This window comes from Aquarana catesbeiana, linkage group LG01, assembly GCF_042186555.1.
Source record: "Aquarana catesbeiana isolate 2022-GZ linkage group LG01, ASM4218655v1, whole genome shotgun sequence".
Lineage (NCBI taxonomy): Eukaryota > Metazoa > Chordata > Amphibia > Anura > Ranidae > Aquarana > Aquarana catesbeiana.
Window position 1 is genome coordinate 144642463 of NC_133324.1, and position 13146 is coordinate 144655608.

The 13146-nt window shown below is 44.1% G+C and overlaps 1 protein-coding gene across 1 annotated transcript in view; it reads left to right on the plus strand.

Moving 5' to 3' along the window:
- The window catches only part of MSH3 (mutS homolog 3), a 322177-nt gene that overhangs the window by 14765 nt on the left and 294266 nt on the right, over window positions 1-13146 (plus strand). Inside the window, exons 2-4 of the mRNA XM_073624435.1 lie at window positions 749-848; window positions 8477-8676; window positions 12521-12724. Of these exons, the coding sequence (XP_073480536.1) occupies window positions 749-848; window positions 8477-8676; window positions 12521-12724 (504 nt within the window). The remainder of the gene's footprint in view (window positions 1-748; window positions 849-8476; window positions 8677-12520; window positions 12725-13146) is intronic.

Here is a 13146-nt window from a genome sequence, read left to right on the forward strand (position 1 = left end):
GAGTTATATCGGCCTTTTTTATCAGCACAATCGGTGATGCCGATTAAGTAAAAAACACCAAATATCGGCCGATAGATCGGCCGGCCGATACAATCGGTCGACTTCTACTACTAAACCATCACGAAGGCGTGGAAAAACACTTCTCCTCTCTTTTGAGGTGGTGATGTGTCGGGTGCATGGTACGTTGACGAACGAGAAGCTTACGGCGATACTCGCGGACACTAGGGACAAATTTTGGTAAGATTTGGCAACCCTGGTTGGACCAGCTTCCAGCGATGGGCCTGCCTTCTTGCTTCTTGTAGCTATAGGCAATTCTGACGAGCCTGCTGGGGCTGGCCTTGGATCCCCAGGGACGGGGCTTGCTTATTTCTCTTGTTCCTCTCCTTTTTTCCTTCTTTCTATATCTTCTCGTTATTTCTTATTTTTGGTTATTTACCACTGGATGCCAGTGTTGTGTGTTTCATTATTTTTTTTATTGTTCAGTGAGAGCAGGAACAGGCACAGGGACTAGGGACAGGGACAGTGATGATCAGGTATTACAGAAACAAACCCCCAGCAAGGGCTACAGTCTTAGTAGATGATGCCAAATAACACTGAATTATAGGGGAGACCTCATTTAAAGCCAGGGAGGTTGTGATTCTGTTATCTGAAATTTTAGAATTTGGGTGGACTGACTAATATTATGTCTGCAAATGTGCTCACAGTTGTGTGTGTTTTATTTTATTTATTTCTTTTTTTATCCTTTTAGTTGTCTAGTAACATTGCAGCAGAAGATGAGCCAAGCAAGAAAAAAAGAAAAAACCATCATGAAAGTAAAGGGAATGGTGTCTGTATTTCAGAGCCTTTAGGTAAGTCAAAAAAATGTGCTTCATGCAAAGCTAAACTGTCTGCCTCCTGGAAGAAACAGTTATGCCAGGATTGTACGAACAAACTACTAAAAAGGAAGCCAATTGGCTCATTGAAGGGCTCATGGACAGTATAAGGGAGGAGATGTCCAATACTGTCCAATCTTTCCATTCTCTCCTGCTCCACTTGGCAAAATCCACTCCCAGGACCTCTAGTGGCACTTTGGTCGCAGGTGCATAAGTGAGTGGTTGGTTCAGAGGAGCAGGGCACGGTAACAGCTTTGTAAGAAGGTTAAGGTAAAGTTGCTTCTCTGAGTCTGAGGAGGGGGAGCTTAAAAGAGATCAGGAAAGCAGGATTCAAAGGTTTTTTTTGACAGAAAAAACTGAAGAATTGCTAAAAGCCATTCATGATACACTAGCTTTTAAAGAAAAAGTCTTATCGCTACTTGACCAGCTTTATGCGAGGCTACAGTCCAAGTGGCCTTTCCCAGTGCATACCACCCTCAAACAGACCATTCCTCAGGAATGGAGAGACCCATAAGGGGGAATTTTCTTTCCTAACAATCTAAAAAAGAAATTCCCCTTTAAAGCAAAGAGCAAAGCTAAGAGAAGGAGCAAGCCTATGGGAAAAATGTCCAAAGCTAGATGCTTCACATTGGGGTGCTCAAGCACCACATGGATAGAAGGGTGGATTGATACTTAGGGCTTGGGAAGCAAGTATAGTTCATTTTAAACCTGCAGTAGCTACTACTTGTGTGGCTCATACCTTTAGACTTGTGGCTTAAACAGCTACGCTGACATCTGGAAGTGGGTGCTCTGATGGAGCAAATACTCACATAATTACCAGTTCTGAATAAGGCAGTGGAGTATGTAAGGCAATATGGCTTAAAGTGGTTATAAAGATAAGTTTTTTGTTTTTTTTTTGTTTACCTTAATACATTCTATACAATTAAGTGGATGTAAACCATCACCTATACCCAGTGAAATGAACAGCCTCAGGTGATACAAAGGGATGAAACAAATCTCCCTACATACGTTTTACATGTATATCTGCTGTCTTCAACTTTATATACTGTTTAGAAAGTTCAGATCGTGTTAGGAGTTTTTCTCTTCCTGGTTACCACTGCAGTGAAGCATGGGCATACAGCCAAGACAGCTAATTGGAGGAAAGGCACACACCCCCTCTCATAGGTAGAGACTTTCAGCTCTGTCCCTTGAATAGTTCAGGGCTCTGCTAACCTATTTATTGCATCCTCCCCAACACAAAACTCAGGCTGCTTTCATCATATGTGACGAAGAACTTGTCAGGAGTTTTCAGGCTGATAACAGAAGAACGGAGTAGGAGACAGCTACCGGACATAGTGCTTTGAAGAGGAATAACAAAACACTGCAGATATGTGCCCAGCCCAAATTTCATGAATCAGGTTTACATCCACTTTAAGGCAAAAAAACCTTTTAAGGTGCAGCTCCCCCCGCAGAACCCCCCCCCCCCCCCCAAAAAAAAAAAAAACCTAAAAACTTACCTGAACTTGACCTCGGTCCAGAGCTTTGCATGTTTAAAGCAGTCTTCTCCCTTCTCCCCCGACTCTGAAGCATGGCTCCAGTGCCTGTGGGACGCAGCCTTGCCAGTGCCTGTGGGACGCAGCCTTGCCAGTGCCTGTGGGAAGCAGCCTTGCCAGTGGCTGTGGGACGCAGCCTTGCCAGTGGCTGTGGGACGCAGCCTTGCCAGTGGCTGTGGGACGCAGCCTTGCCAGTGGCTGTGGGACGCAGCCTTGCCAGTGGCTGTGGGACGCAGCCTTGCCAGTGGCCGTGGGACGCAGCCTTGCCAGTGGCCGTGGGACGCAGCCTTGCCAGTGGCCGTGGGACGCAGCCTTGCCAGTGGCCGTGGGACGCAGCCTTGCCAGTGGCCGTGGGACGCAGCCTTGCCAGTGGCCGTGGGACGCAGCCTTGCCAGTGGCCGTGGGACGCAGCCTTGCCAGTGGCCGTGGGACGCAGCCTTGCCAGTGGCCGTGGGACGCAGCCTTGCCAGTGGCCGTGGGACGCAGCCTTGCCAGTGGCCGTGGGACGCAGCCTTGCCAGTGGCCGTGGGACGCAGCCTTGCCAGTGGCCGTGGGCCGCAGCCTTGCCTGTGGCCGTGGGCCGCAGCCTTGCCTGTGCCCGTTAGATGCAGCCTCACCAGTGCGTGTGAGGATGCAGTCTGCCTGTGCCCATTAGATGCAGCCTCACCAGTGCCTGTGGATGCAGCCTGCCTGTGCCCGGATCAGAACAGCAGTCTCCAGCTGTGTCACGGAACTGGATTTGAATTGCCCGGGCTGCAGTAACAATGTCCCGCCTCCTGTGATCACGTCACACTGATTCAATGTCCTGGCATTGGATCAGTGTGCCGTCTTGTTACTATGGCTGCCCGGACCATTCAGTTCCCTGACACAAGGAGATCACCGCTCTACAAGGAGGGTGGGGAGGAGGAGGGAGGACAGGACCTTGAGCCGTCAGGATGACACCCCACAATGGACGGCACCCTGCAGCGCGGCTACTGTGCATGCGCTATTATCGGTGCCTTATCTGGACTTTTTTTCTTTTGGCAATATGCCGAAAACACTATTTCCGGCTGATAAATTTCAGTGCGTCCCTTCTTTCAAGCATCAGCAGCCGAAAAATAATGAGTGAAAGCAGGAGCAGAAAAAGTCTTGGTCCTATAAGAATGGCAAGGATAAGGAAGTTTTCCTCTTCACTTCACCTGCAACACCCCCCCCCCCCCTCCAAATCCGCCGAGAAATCTCAAAGACTTGGGAAGTCAGGTGGGTGGAAGATTGGGGGCAATCCTCCCACAATGGCAAGCCATCACGCACAATTCATTTGTTTTGAACCTTCGGGGGTGCATAATAGGAGCCTCCGCAACACTTTTTTGATACTGTACCAACAGATCAAACTCGGGCAGAGGCATTGATATCTCTGTTGCAAGGCATGCTGCAACAAGGAATGATCAGTCTCATACCAGAGGCAGAGAAGAGTAGTTTTCTTTTCTCATATCTTACTGATTAAGAAACCCTCAGGGAAGTCCCGCTTAATATTAAATCTCAAACACTTAAACAAGGCAGTGAGAAACCAGAGATTCAAAATGGAGTTAATTTACCCCACAAGGGAGCTTTTGTCTTTTGGAGTTTACATGGTGATTTAAGGGCAATACATTATGCTCGCAATCCATGGTTTTACTGTACTGGAAGCTTTACTTGCATTTCGGCCGCTGATAAAAGGACAGCATGTTCAAATACAATATAACTTCGGTATCCTCCATCAACAGATAGTGGGGTACAAGATCTCATCGGTTTATGATGATTGCAAGATAAATTCTGACCTGGATAGAGGAGAATGTGCTGTCAATTTTCGGCAATTATCTTAAGGGAGAGCTAAACTCTTTTGGCAGATTTCCCCAGCAGAAGATGCCTAAAACAAATAGAATGGTGCCTAAATCAGGAAATCTACCAGGTCGCAAAGATAGGGGGAGTTGGACCTTTTTGCTTCTGCAGTAAACGTGAAGGTGAAAAACTATTTCTTGTAAAAATACTGGAAATACTGGAAGAGCTTGGGAGTAGGTGCCCTAGAACATTCCTGGGAGGGGGAGTTGATGTACAAATTTCCACCTTTCCGAATGATTCTGAAGATAATACAGTAGTTGAAAATGACCAAGGTGGCATTAATACTGAATGCTCTATTTTTGCCTAAAAGAATTTGGTTTATGGGCCTGTGCAGGCTCAGCATCGTGGAACCATGGAAGTTTCAGTGCAGACCAGATTTGACATAAGGGTCTGTGATGCATCCAGCAGTGGAAAGACTTTCTCACACGTCTTGGCTTCTGAAAAGGACATCCGAAAATCCAAAGGTTTGTCCAGCAGAGTGATTAATACAATTATGAACAGAAGAAAGGAAACATTCCTTGAAGGTTATTTCTGAAAGTGTGGAAGAAGTTCTCATACTGGGGGAAGTCTAAAGAGCAAATAGAAGGGCCAGTCATTCCTGTGGTACTCAAGTTTCTGCAGGATGGTGCAGATCTTAACTTGTCAAGCAACGCCCTCAAAATACACAATGTAATTCAAAACCAGCGCTCAAAAAAATCTGTCCCAATGTTTATTAAAGCCCACAGGATCTTGTATGCTCTCACCAGATGAAATGACCCTTCACATACAGTATCTCACAATAGTGAGTACACCCCTCACATTTTTGTAAATATTTTATTATATCTTTTCATGTGACAATACTGAAGAAATTACACTTTGCTACAATGTACAGTAGAGAGTGTACAGCTTGTATAACAGTGTAAATTTAATGTCCCCTCAAAATAACTCAACACACAGCCAATAATGTCTAAACCGCAGGCAACAGGAGTACACCCCTAAGTGAAAATGTCCAAATTGGGCCCAAAGTGTCAATATTTTGTGTGGCCGCCATTATTTTCCAGCACTGCCTTAACCCTCTTGGGCATGGGGTTCACCAGAGCTTTACAGGTTGCCACTGGAGTCCTCTTCCACTCCTCCATGACGACATCACAGAGCTGGTGAATGTTAGAGACCTTAAGCTCTTCCACCTTCCGTTTGAGGATGCCCCACAGATGCTCAATAGGGTTTAGGCCTGGAGACATGCTTGGGCAGTCTATCACCTTTTACCCTGAGCTTCTTTAACAAGGCAGTGGTTGTCTTGGAGGTGTGTTTGGGGTTGTTATCATGTCCGAATACTGCCCTGCGGCCCAGTCTCCAAAGGGAGGGTATCATGCTCTGCTTTAGTATGTCACAGTACATGTTGGCATTCATGGTTCCCTCAACGAACTGTAGCTCCCCAGTGCCGGTGTTCTATCGAATAGTGCCCTCCATTGAAAAGTGCCCACGCATGCGCAGAACGGAAGGACACTCCAGCTCACCATAGCACAATCGCACATCATAGGAGACTTTTTTTTATGGGCGATACCATTTCACGGGCACAATTGAAAGCTACGCAAAGAGCAGAGGGACACCGTAGTTTTCAGATTGAGCCTTGCTTTTGCAGGATGGGTTGTGGGTGTTTTGCAGCCCGCCCTTAGACACAGGCAAAACCTGCCGTTCAACACCCCAAACCCGCCCTGCAACACAGACAAAACCGGACCTTCAGCACACTAAACCCACCCCACAACAGCGATGCACAATATGACAAATACGGTGTCCCTCCGCTGTTTGCATAGCATTCAGTTGTGCCCATCAAATGGTATCTCATGTCGAAAAGTCTCCTACAATGTGCGCATGCGATGCTCTATGTCGACGTCATGTCAGCTGATCGGGAAATCAGCTGGAGTACCCTTCCGTTCTGCGTGGGCACTTTTCAATGGAGAGCACAAATCGACAGAACACCGGCAGCACTCATGCAACCCCAAACCATGACACTCCCACCACCATGCTTGACTGTAGGCAAGACACACTTTTCTTTGTACTCCTCACCTGGTTTCCGCCACACACGCTTGACACCTTCTGAACCAAATAAGTTTATCTTGGTCTCATCAGACCATAGGACATCTTTCCAGTAATCCATGTCCTTAGTCTGCTTGTCTTCAGCAAACTATTTGCGGGCTTTCTTGTGCATCATCTTTAGAAGACGACAGCCATGCAGACCAATTTGATGCAGTGTGCGGCGTATGGTCTGAGCACTGACAGGCTGACCCCCCCACCCCTTCAACCTCTTCAGCAATGCTGGCAGCACTCATACGTCTATTTCCCAAAAACAGTCTCTGGATATGATGCTGAGCATGTGCACTCAACTTCTTTGGTCGACCATGGCGAGGCCTGTTCTGAGTGGAGCCTGTCCGATTAAACCGCTGTATGGTCTTGGCCACCGTGCTGCAGCTCAGTTTCAGGGTCTTGGCAATCTTCTCATAGCCTAGGCCATCTTTATGTAGAGCAACAATTCTTTTGTTTTTTTTTCCAGATCCTCAGGGTTATTTGCCATAAGGTGCCATGTTGAACTTACAGTGATCAGTATGAGAGAGTGAGAGGGATGACACCAAATTTAACACACCTGCTTTCCATTCACACCTGAGACCTTGTAACACTGAGTCACATGACACCAATGAAGGAAAATGGATAATTGGGCCCAATTTGGACATTTTCACTTAGGGGTGTACTCACTTTTGTTGTCAGCAGTTTAGACATTAATGACTGTGTGAGTTATTTTGAGGGGACAGCAAATTTACACTGTTATACAAGCTGTACACTCACTACTTTACATTGTAGCAAAGTGTCATTTCTTCAGTGTTGTCACATGAAAAGATAGAATAAAATCTTTATAAAAATGTGAGGGGTGTACTTTTGTGAGATACTGTATATGGGTCAGAATAAAGCCTGACGTGAACAATCTTTAATGTGTGTATTACATAGTTACAGGTTGACTAAAGAGAACACTCTATCCAGTTCAGTGTGTGTGTGTGTGTGTGTGCAGAAAATCTTTTTCCATATCCCTGTATACTGTTTTCGCTAAGGTGCACATCCAAGAATCTTTTAAAACAAACTATACTTTCTGCCGACACCACCGATTTTGTGGAAGAGAGTTCCACACTTTTCACTTCATCAACCTGCACTCCTCCTCGAATTGTCATTATAGAATGGGAAAAAGAATGAAAAACCAATAACAGGAAAAACCATAAGTAAAATATGGTGTAGTGTGTTTAAATTTTTTTCTATGGGGCTGTAAGATGGAAACAGACCGCTTGTCTGTTTCCATCCGACTGTCATCCAAAATCACTCCTGAAATAGTGCACCTTGCCAGACCATAAGCCCACTGTTCAAAGATTGAAACTGCGCTTTCAATCAATTCCACAACAATTCACCACCTTCCCTCATCAGATGTTCCCAAACAGTATGAGTAATGATACCATACAAAAAGGGAAAAAAAAATGACTATAGTGTAGTAATTAAGCAGAAAAAAACATTTCTTACACATTTATATGCTTGCATATATCGGAAATCGTTTACAGCCCAAATCCAAAATGGTCGACTGGGTACGTCTGGTTCCGGCAATGTGTCATGACACGTTTAGTTGGTTGACTTACATAAATGATTGTTCTCATTATTCTGACCCATTATATGTGAAGGGTCATTCGATATGGTGAGAGCATTTAAGAACCTGTGGACTTTCATAATCATCCGGACAGATTATTTGAGTGCTGGTTTTCACTTATATGCTTTCCAGCTGCTGGGGGCAAATTATTATTATTTTTTTTTTTTTTTAAGTTTTGACCCTCCAAATTTCTGCAGGATGGTGCACCTTTTACATACAAAATCCTGCAGCAAGGAAGCCCAAATCCTGGATGACTAATGTGTACTGTAACTTTCAAGGTATGAAACATTTTTAATAGTGTCAAGGGCTGGTTTGACCCCCTCTTCCGGTAGGCCTTTTACTGTGATAGCTTGCCTTACTAACCAGTGGGAACATGGGGTAGGGGCAGGTCTGAACACTAACTGGCAAATTTGGAAGAAAGACATTTTGTAAAATTGTTGCAACTGCAGAGTTATTATTTCTAAGGATTTATCCGTAAATGTATGTTTTATAATCACAGTGTGTATGCAGGGTTATGGAGAATTCTTCATTGTGATTTTATTTAACTTTATTTCTAGAACAAAAGAAATATGGAAAATCATCTATGTCATGTGAAACCCAACATAAGTTAAGGCAGTTTTGCAGTGAATCTGGAACAGACACACAGCATTCACGCTTGAAAATCCCTGAGCTCTTGATTCCTTTTGTGGGATTTAAAGATGGACTGACAAAGCCGGAGACTGCCGTTCTAGATGGGGACTTGCCTTCTAAGATCAGGGTAAGCCCATTCATGGCACACAGGAATGTAAAATAAAATTTTGCGTGGAGAGAAATATGTAGGTTGCCATGGCTGTCCTTCATACAATGTACCACCCAAGCCCTGAGATCTTTAACCCTTTGATAGGACAGACCGTGTTCACATCTAGTTTACAACTGATAATGAGATTTACCAGCACAGTACAGACAAGGTTAATTATGGTAAACCATACTCCCCACCCCTCTCCTTTAAAAGAAAAGCAGACAAGGGTCATAGCCATTCCCACTCTGTCAAAAACTACAAAAAACCTTTTGATCTAAGTTGGGCAGCCCATTGTAAAAATCTATGGAAGCAAACATTATTTTCGGCCAGGAAAATGATTGCTAGACAATGGATGAGGCCACTACCCCCTAGTTTCACTGAATGGAAGGTGGACATAAACAATACGCGACCCTACAAAAAATTCTTATATATCAACAGAGGGTGCCCAACCAAATGCAATAAAATTTGGGACAGATGGTTACAAGATTCAGAAACCTGTACATGAACAACATCCTAGTCCTTCAGACATGTTACTTAATGACCTCACTCAAACCATATATTTGCTGACACACAGGGATTGACATCTGTTTCTTGTTAGACGTTTTTTTGTGTGAAATAAGTATAAGCCTGGAATATGTCCTGTAATTAAGATGCATCCTTATTTTTCACCTGTGCTTGATGTATTGCATTTCAAACACGTAAGACTATGTTGTATATGTAAATTGTTTAGTAAAAACCTTTTGATAAAAAATAAAAATAAAATGATCATTTGGAAGGTTTAGCTTTTGTGGCATTTATATATGTTGTAAAAAGCTAATTTTTATGTTACTTATAATCCACATTAACATCATTCAAGGTGTCCCTAATTGTGAATGCTAAAAAATGGTGGTATATTGGTTTTATCTTTCAATGATTTTTATTCAAGTTTTTCACAATACAAAGTAAGGACCATGGCATTGATTTTAACAGTGTATGATTTGCATAAACGGAGAAGCATTCCTTGTAATCACGGATAACCCACTTCCCCCTCAGAAGAGGGAGGATGACACTTTTCATATTATCCTCCTTTCCTCAATTTGCATCTTGTTTATAAAATCTCTCAAACTTTTATGGGATAGGCCATCCGTGTTGAGCTTCATACCATATCCTGTAATCCTATAACAATTCTATAATTAGGGCTCTAAGGCACGCACCGCACGCCAGGGGAAGCAGGACACCCCAGCAGAAATTTGGGGATAACCCGCCCCCCCAAACCACAGAGCGGTGGACCCTGGACCCACCAACAGAGTCTCTGAGAAAGCAGGAGACAGAAGGGGGGAGAAAAGGAAGAAGAGGGGGGGGGGGGGAGGACTCCATGCTCTGTGCCTCTGTGCTAGACCCCTCGGGAGACTCCCTAGTCAGTGAGTGTCCGGGGGTCTTTCGTCAAGTAGGTGATCCAGGGATCCCATATTTTGTTAAACCACTTCATTTTGTCCTGCACAATTGCTGTCAGTCTTTCATTTAACATAAGCCAAGAAAGTTTGTTTAATTTAGCCAAACGGTAGGACTGCTGACTTCCTGTTCCTAGCTATTGTAATTTTGGCCGCTACGAATATAAATGTAAGGAGCCGTCTTTGGGTTTTGGAAACGTCATCAATCTTACAACCTAAGAGTGCGTGTTTCGGAGATTTGGTCAGGTTGATATGTGTAAAGGAGTATATAAAGTTATAGACTCTGATCTAAAATCTCTGTACTTTGGGGCATTGCCACCAAATATGATATGCCGTCCCTTCCTGACCACAGCCCCGAAAGCACTTAGAAGATGCCTCGGGAACAAAAGTGGCCAGTCTGGTTGGCACCAAGTACCACCTTAATAAAACCTTGTAATTCACTTCTATTATTGAAGTATTGACCAGTGACCTGGAAGCAGCCAGTGCCAATGAATGCCATTCCTCAATTTCCAGGTTTTCCTGGATATCTAATTCCCATTGGGTCATATAAGGCAGTTTTACATTGGTATATGTCAAAATAATATATATGGCGGATATATGTTTTCGAATTTTATCAAATTGGCGACACATATTTTCCTTGGGTGACATAGTTGTAAGGTCCCCTTTGCGTGAAAGGGTCTGCATATAATGGTAGATTTGGTTGTATCTAAAAAGCTCTCAGTCCGGTAGTTGGTATTTTTCTATCAGCAATTTTTTTGATAGCATTCCCTTGTGATCGCAGAGATCTGCAATTCGCAAAAGACCCTTATTTGACCACCATTCTAATACAGAGGGGGTGAGACCCGGGGTGAACTCTCCGTTTCGCAAAAGGGGGGTGTCACGGGCATGGCCAGAGCGGAGGCTGTTGGAGAGGACTGTGTGCAAGCCTGTTGCCCACCGATTATGGGCCCTAGCATTTGGGGTGAATGAGAGATCCAGTCTGAACTGTATTAATCGGACTCAGTCATGTATATATTGTATGGGGACTCCTTACTGTATATTTGTGTCCCTGAAGAGGGAGGGGGGATTCCTCCAGCAGCCCCCTGCTGATAAGACTGATTCATTCTGCTGGGACACATCCTGTGAGGAAATGCTGGTGTTATCAACATGTATTTATGTTAATTGAGAGAGCTGATCACATTAGCCACCAGCCCTGGCTAATAGACGAATGGTCTAGGCTGAGGAGGGGGGAGATTGTTGTTTGTATTGTTAATTGTATTAATGTGTGAAGCTCGGTGCCCACAAGACTGTCATCTGGTCTGGGTACATTTTGTAGTAAATTAGGTCATGTTAATTAGGTTAGCTTTGAGTCATCCCTGCTGTATAAAGGTCTGTGAGATCTCAAAATAAAGGTGTTCTGATGTACTCCAAGACTGGTGTCTAGTTCTTGGGGTTCCTATAGCCAGATCCATTGGACCCGTGTTCCAGAACTTAGGAAGCGGTATATGACGGAAGCACTCAAGCGGAGTGTGGGGCGTTCCGTGACAGGGGGCTAGTGGATTGTGGGTTGACTTAAATTTTTGGGTTCTTACCAGTCTATCCCAAATTCCTAGGGATTAAGAGAGGGAAGGGCACAAAATCGTCGGCCTTGCCCTCATTGGTAGCCACATCATATGCGAGATTGGTTTGGGATGGCAGGAATATATATATATATAATTATATTTTTGCAGGTCGGAGTACAAGACCTCCCTACTGTGTAGGTGTTAAGAGTGTGTGCCTGTTCACCCTGGGCCTCTTGTCACTCCCTACATACTGTAAAAGCTTTTTTTGAAATAACAGGTCTGATCTATTAAGTGCCGCTGGTAAAGTACAAAACAAGTACAGGATTCTTGGAAGAATGTTCATTTTTATAGAGTGCAGTCTACCGAACCAGGACGGAGGGTGGACCTGCCATCTGGACAGGTCGGTTATTAAGCGTCTATACAGTACTGGGTAGTTCTGTGAATATAGGGTGCGCAAGGAAGGGGTTAAATTTATTCCTAAAAATGGTAGGGCTACCGGTTCCCAGTGGAATTGATGGGACTGTTCAAGGGCTTTCTGAGTGGAGGCATGCAGGGAGACATTCAATGCCTTTGATTTGTCATGGTTAATCCTAAGCCCTGACATAGCTGAAAATGGTTGCAATATTGCATATGGGTTGGGGAGTGAGGTGATAGGAGCCAACAGCACCATCAAGCGGTCTTCTGCAAAAAGTATGTATTTGTGTTTCCTATCACCACATTCTACACGCCTAATATCTGGACAGGCATGAATCTTAATTGCTAACGGTTCCATTGCTAGAACGAAAAGCAGTGGGAATAGGGGGCGGTATATTGGATTTATAATGCAAAGAGCTTTGTTTTAATTTTTTACAGACAGAATCACAAAAGTCAATTAAGTTTCTTTCTCTCAAGCCACGTGAAGCGCATTCTTCTGAAACGAAAACTCCCAACCGCAGAACCAAATCTGTGTACACACCTCTGGAGGAGCAGTACATGGACATCAAGAAGCAGTACCAAGACGCAGTCCTATGTGTAGAATGTGGATACAAATACAGGTTTTTCGGAGAGGATGCAGAGGTCAGTGAGGCAGCTTTACCTTTCCAACATGCTGGGCTCAATTCACAAAGGATAAGGATAATTTTTAGCCATGTGACTGTATTTTTCTAATTACCCAGCTGAAAATAGCTACAGTGGGGAACATAATTATTGCATCCCCTGCAAGTTGCCCACTTGCAAAGAAATGAAGGGTCTAAAATTTTTATCATAGGTGTATTTTAAATTATAGAGCCAGGCTATCAACCAAAAATCCTGAAAAAACACATGATAAAAATGTTATAAATTGAGCTGCAGTTCAGTGAGCAAAATAAGTATTTGATCCCCCACCAACCAACAATAATTCTGGCTAACAAAGACTGGCTACAGTATGTGCTCATGTGGTACACAGATTAGTCCTGTCAATTTAAGAAGGTGCTCCTAACGACAACTCCTTATGTGTATAA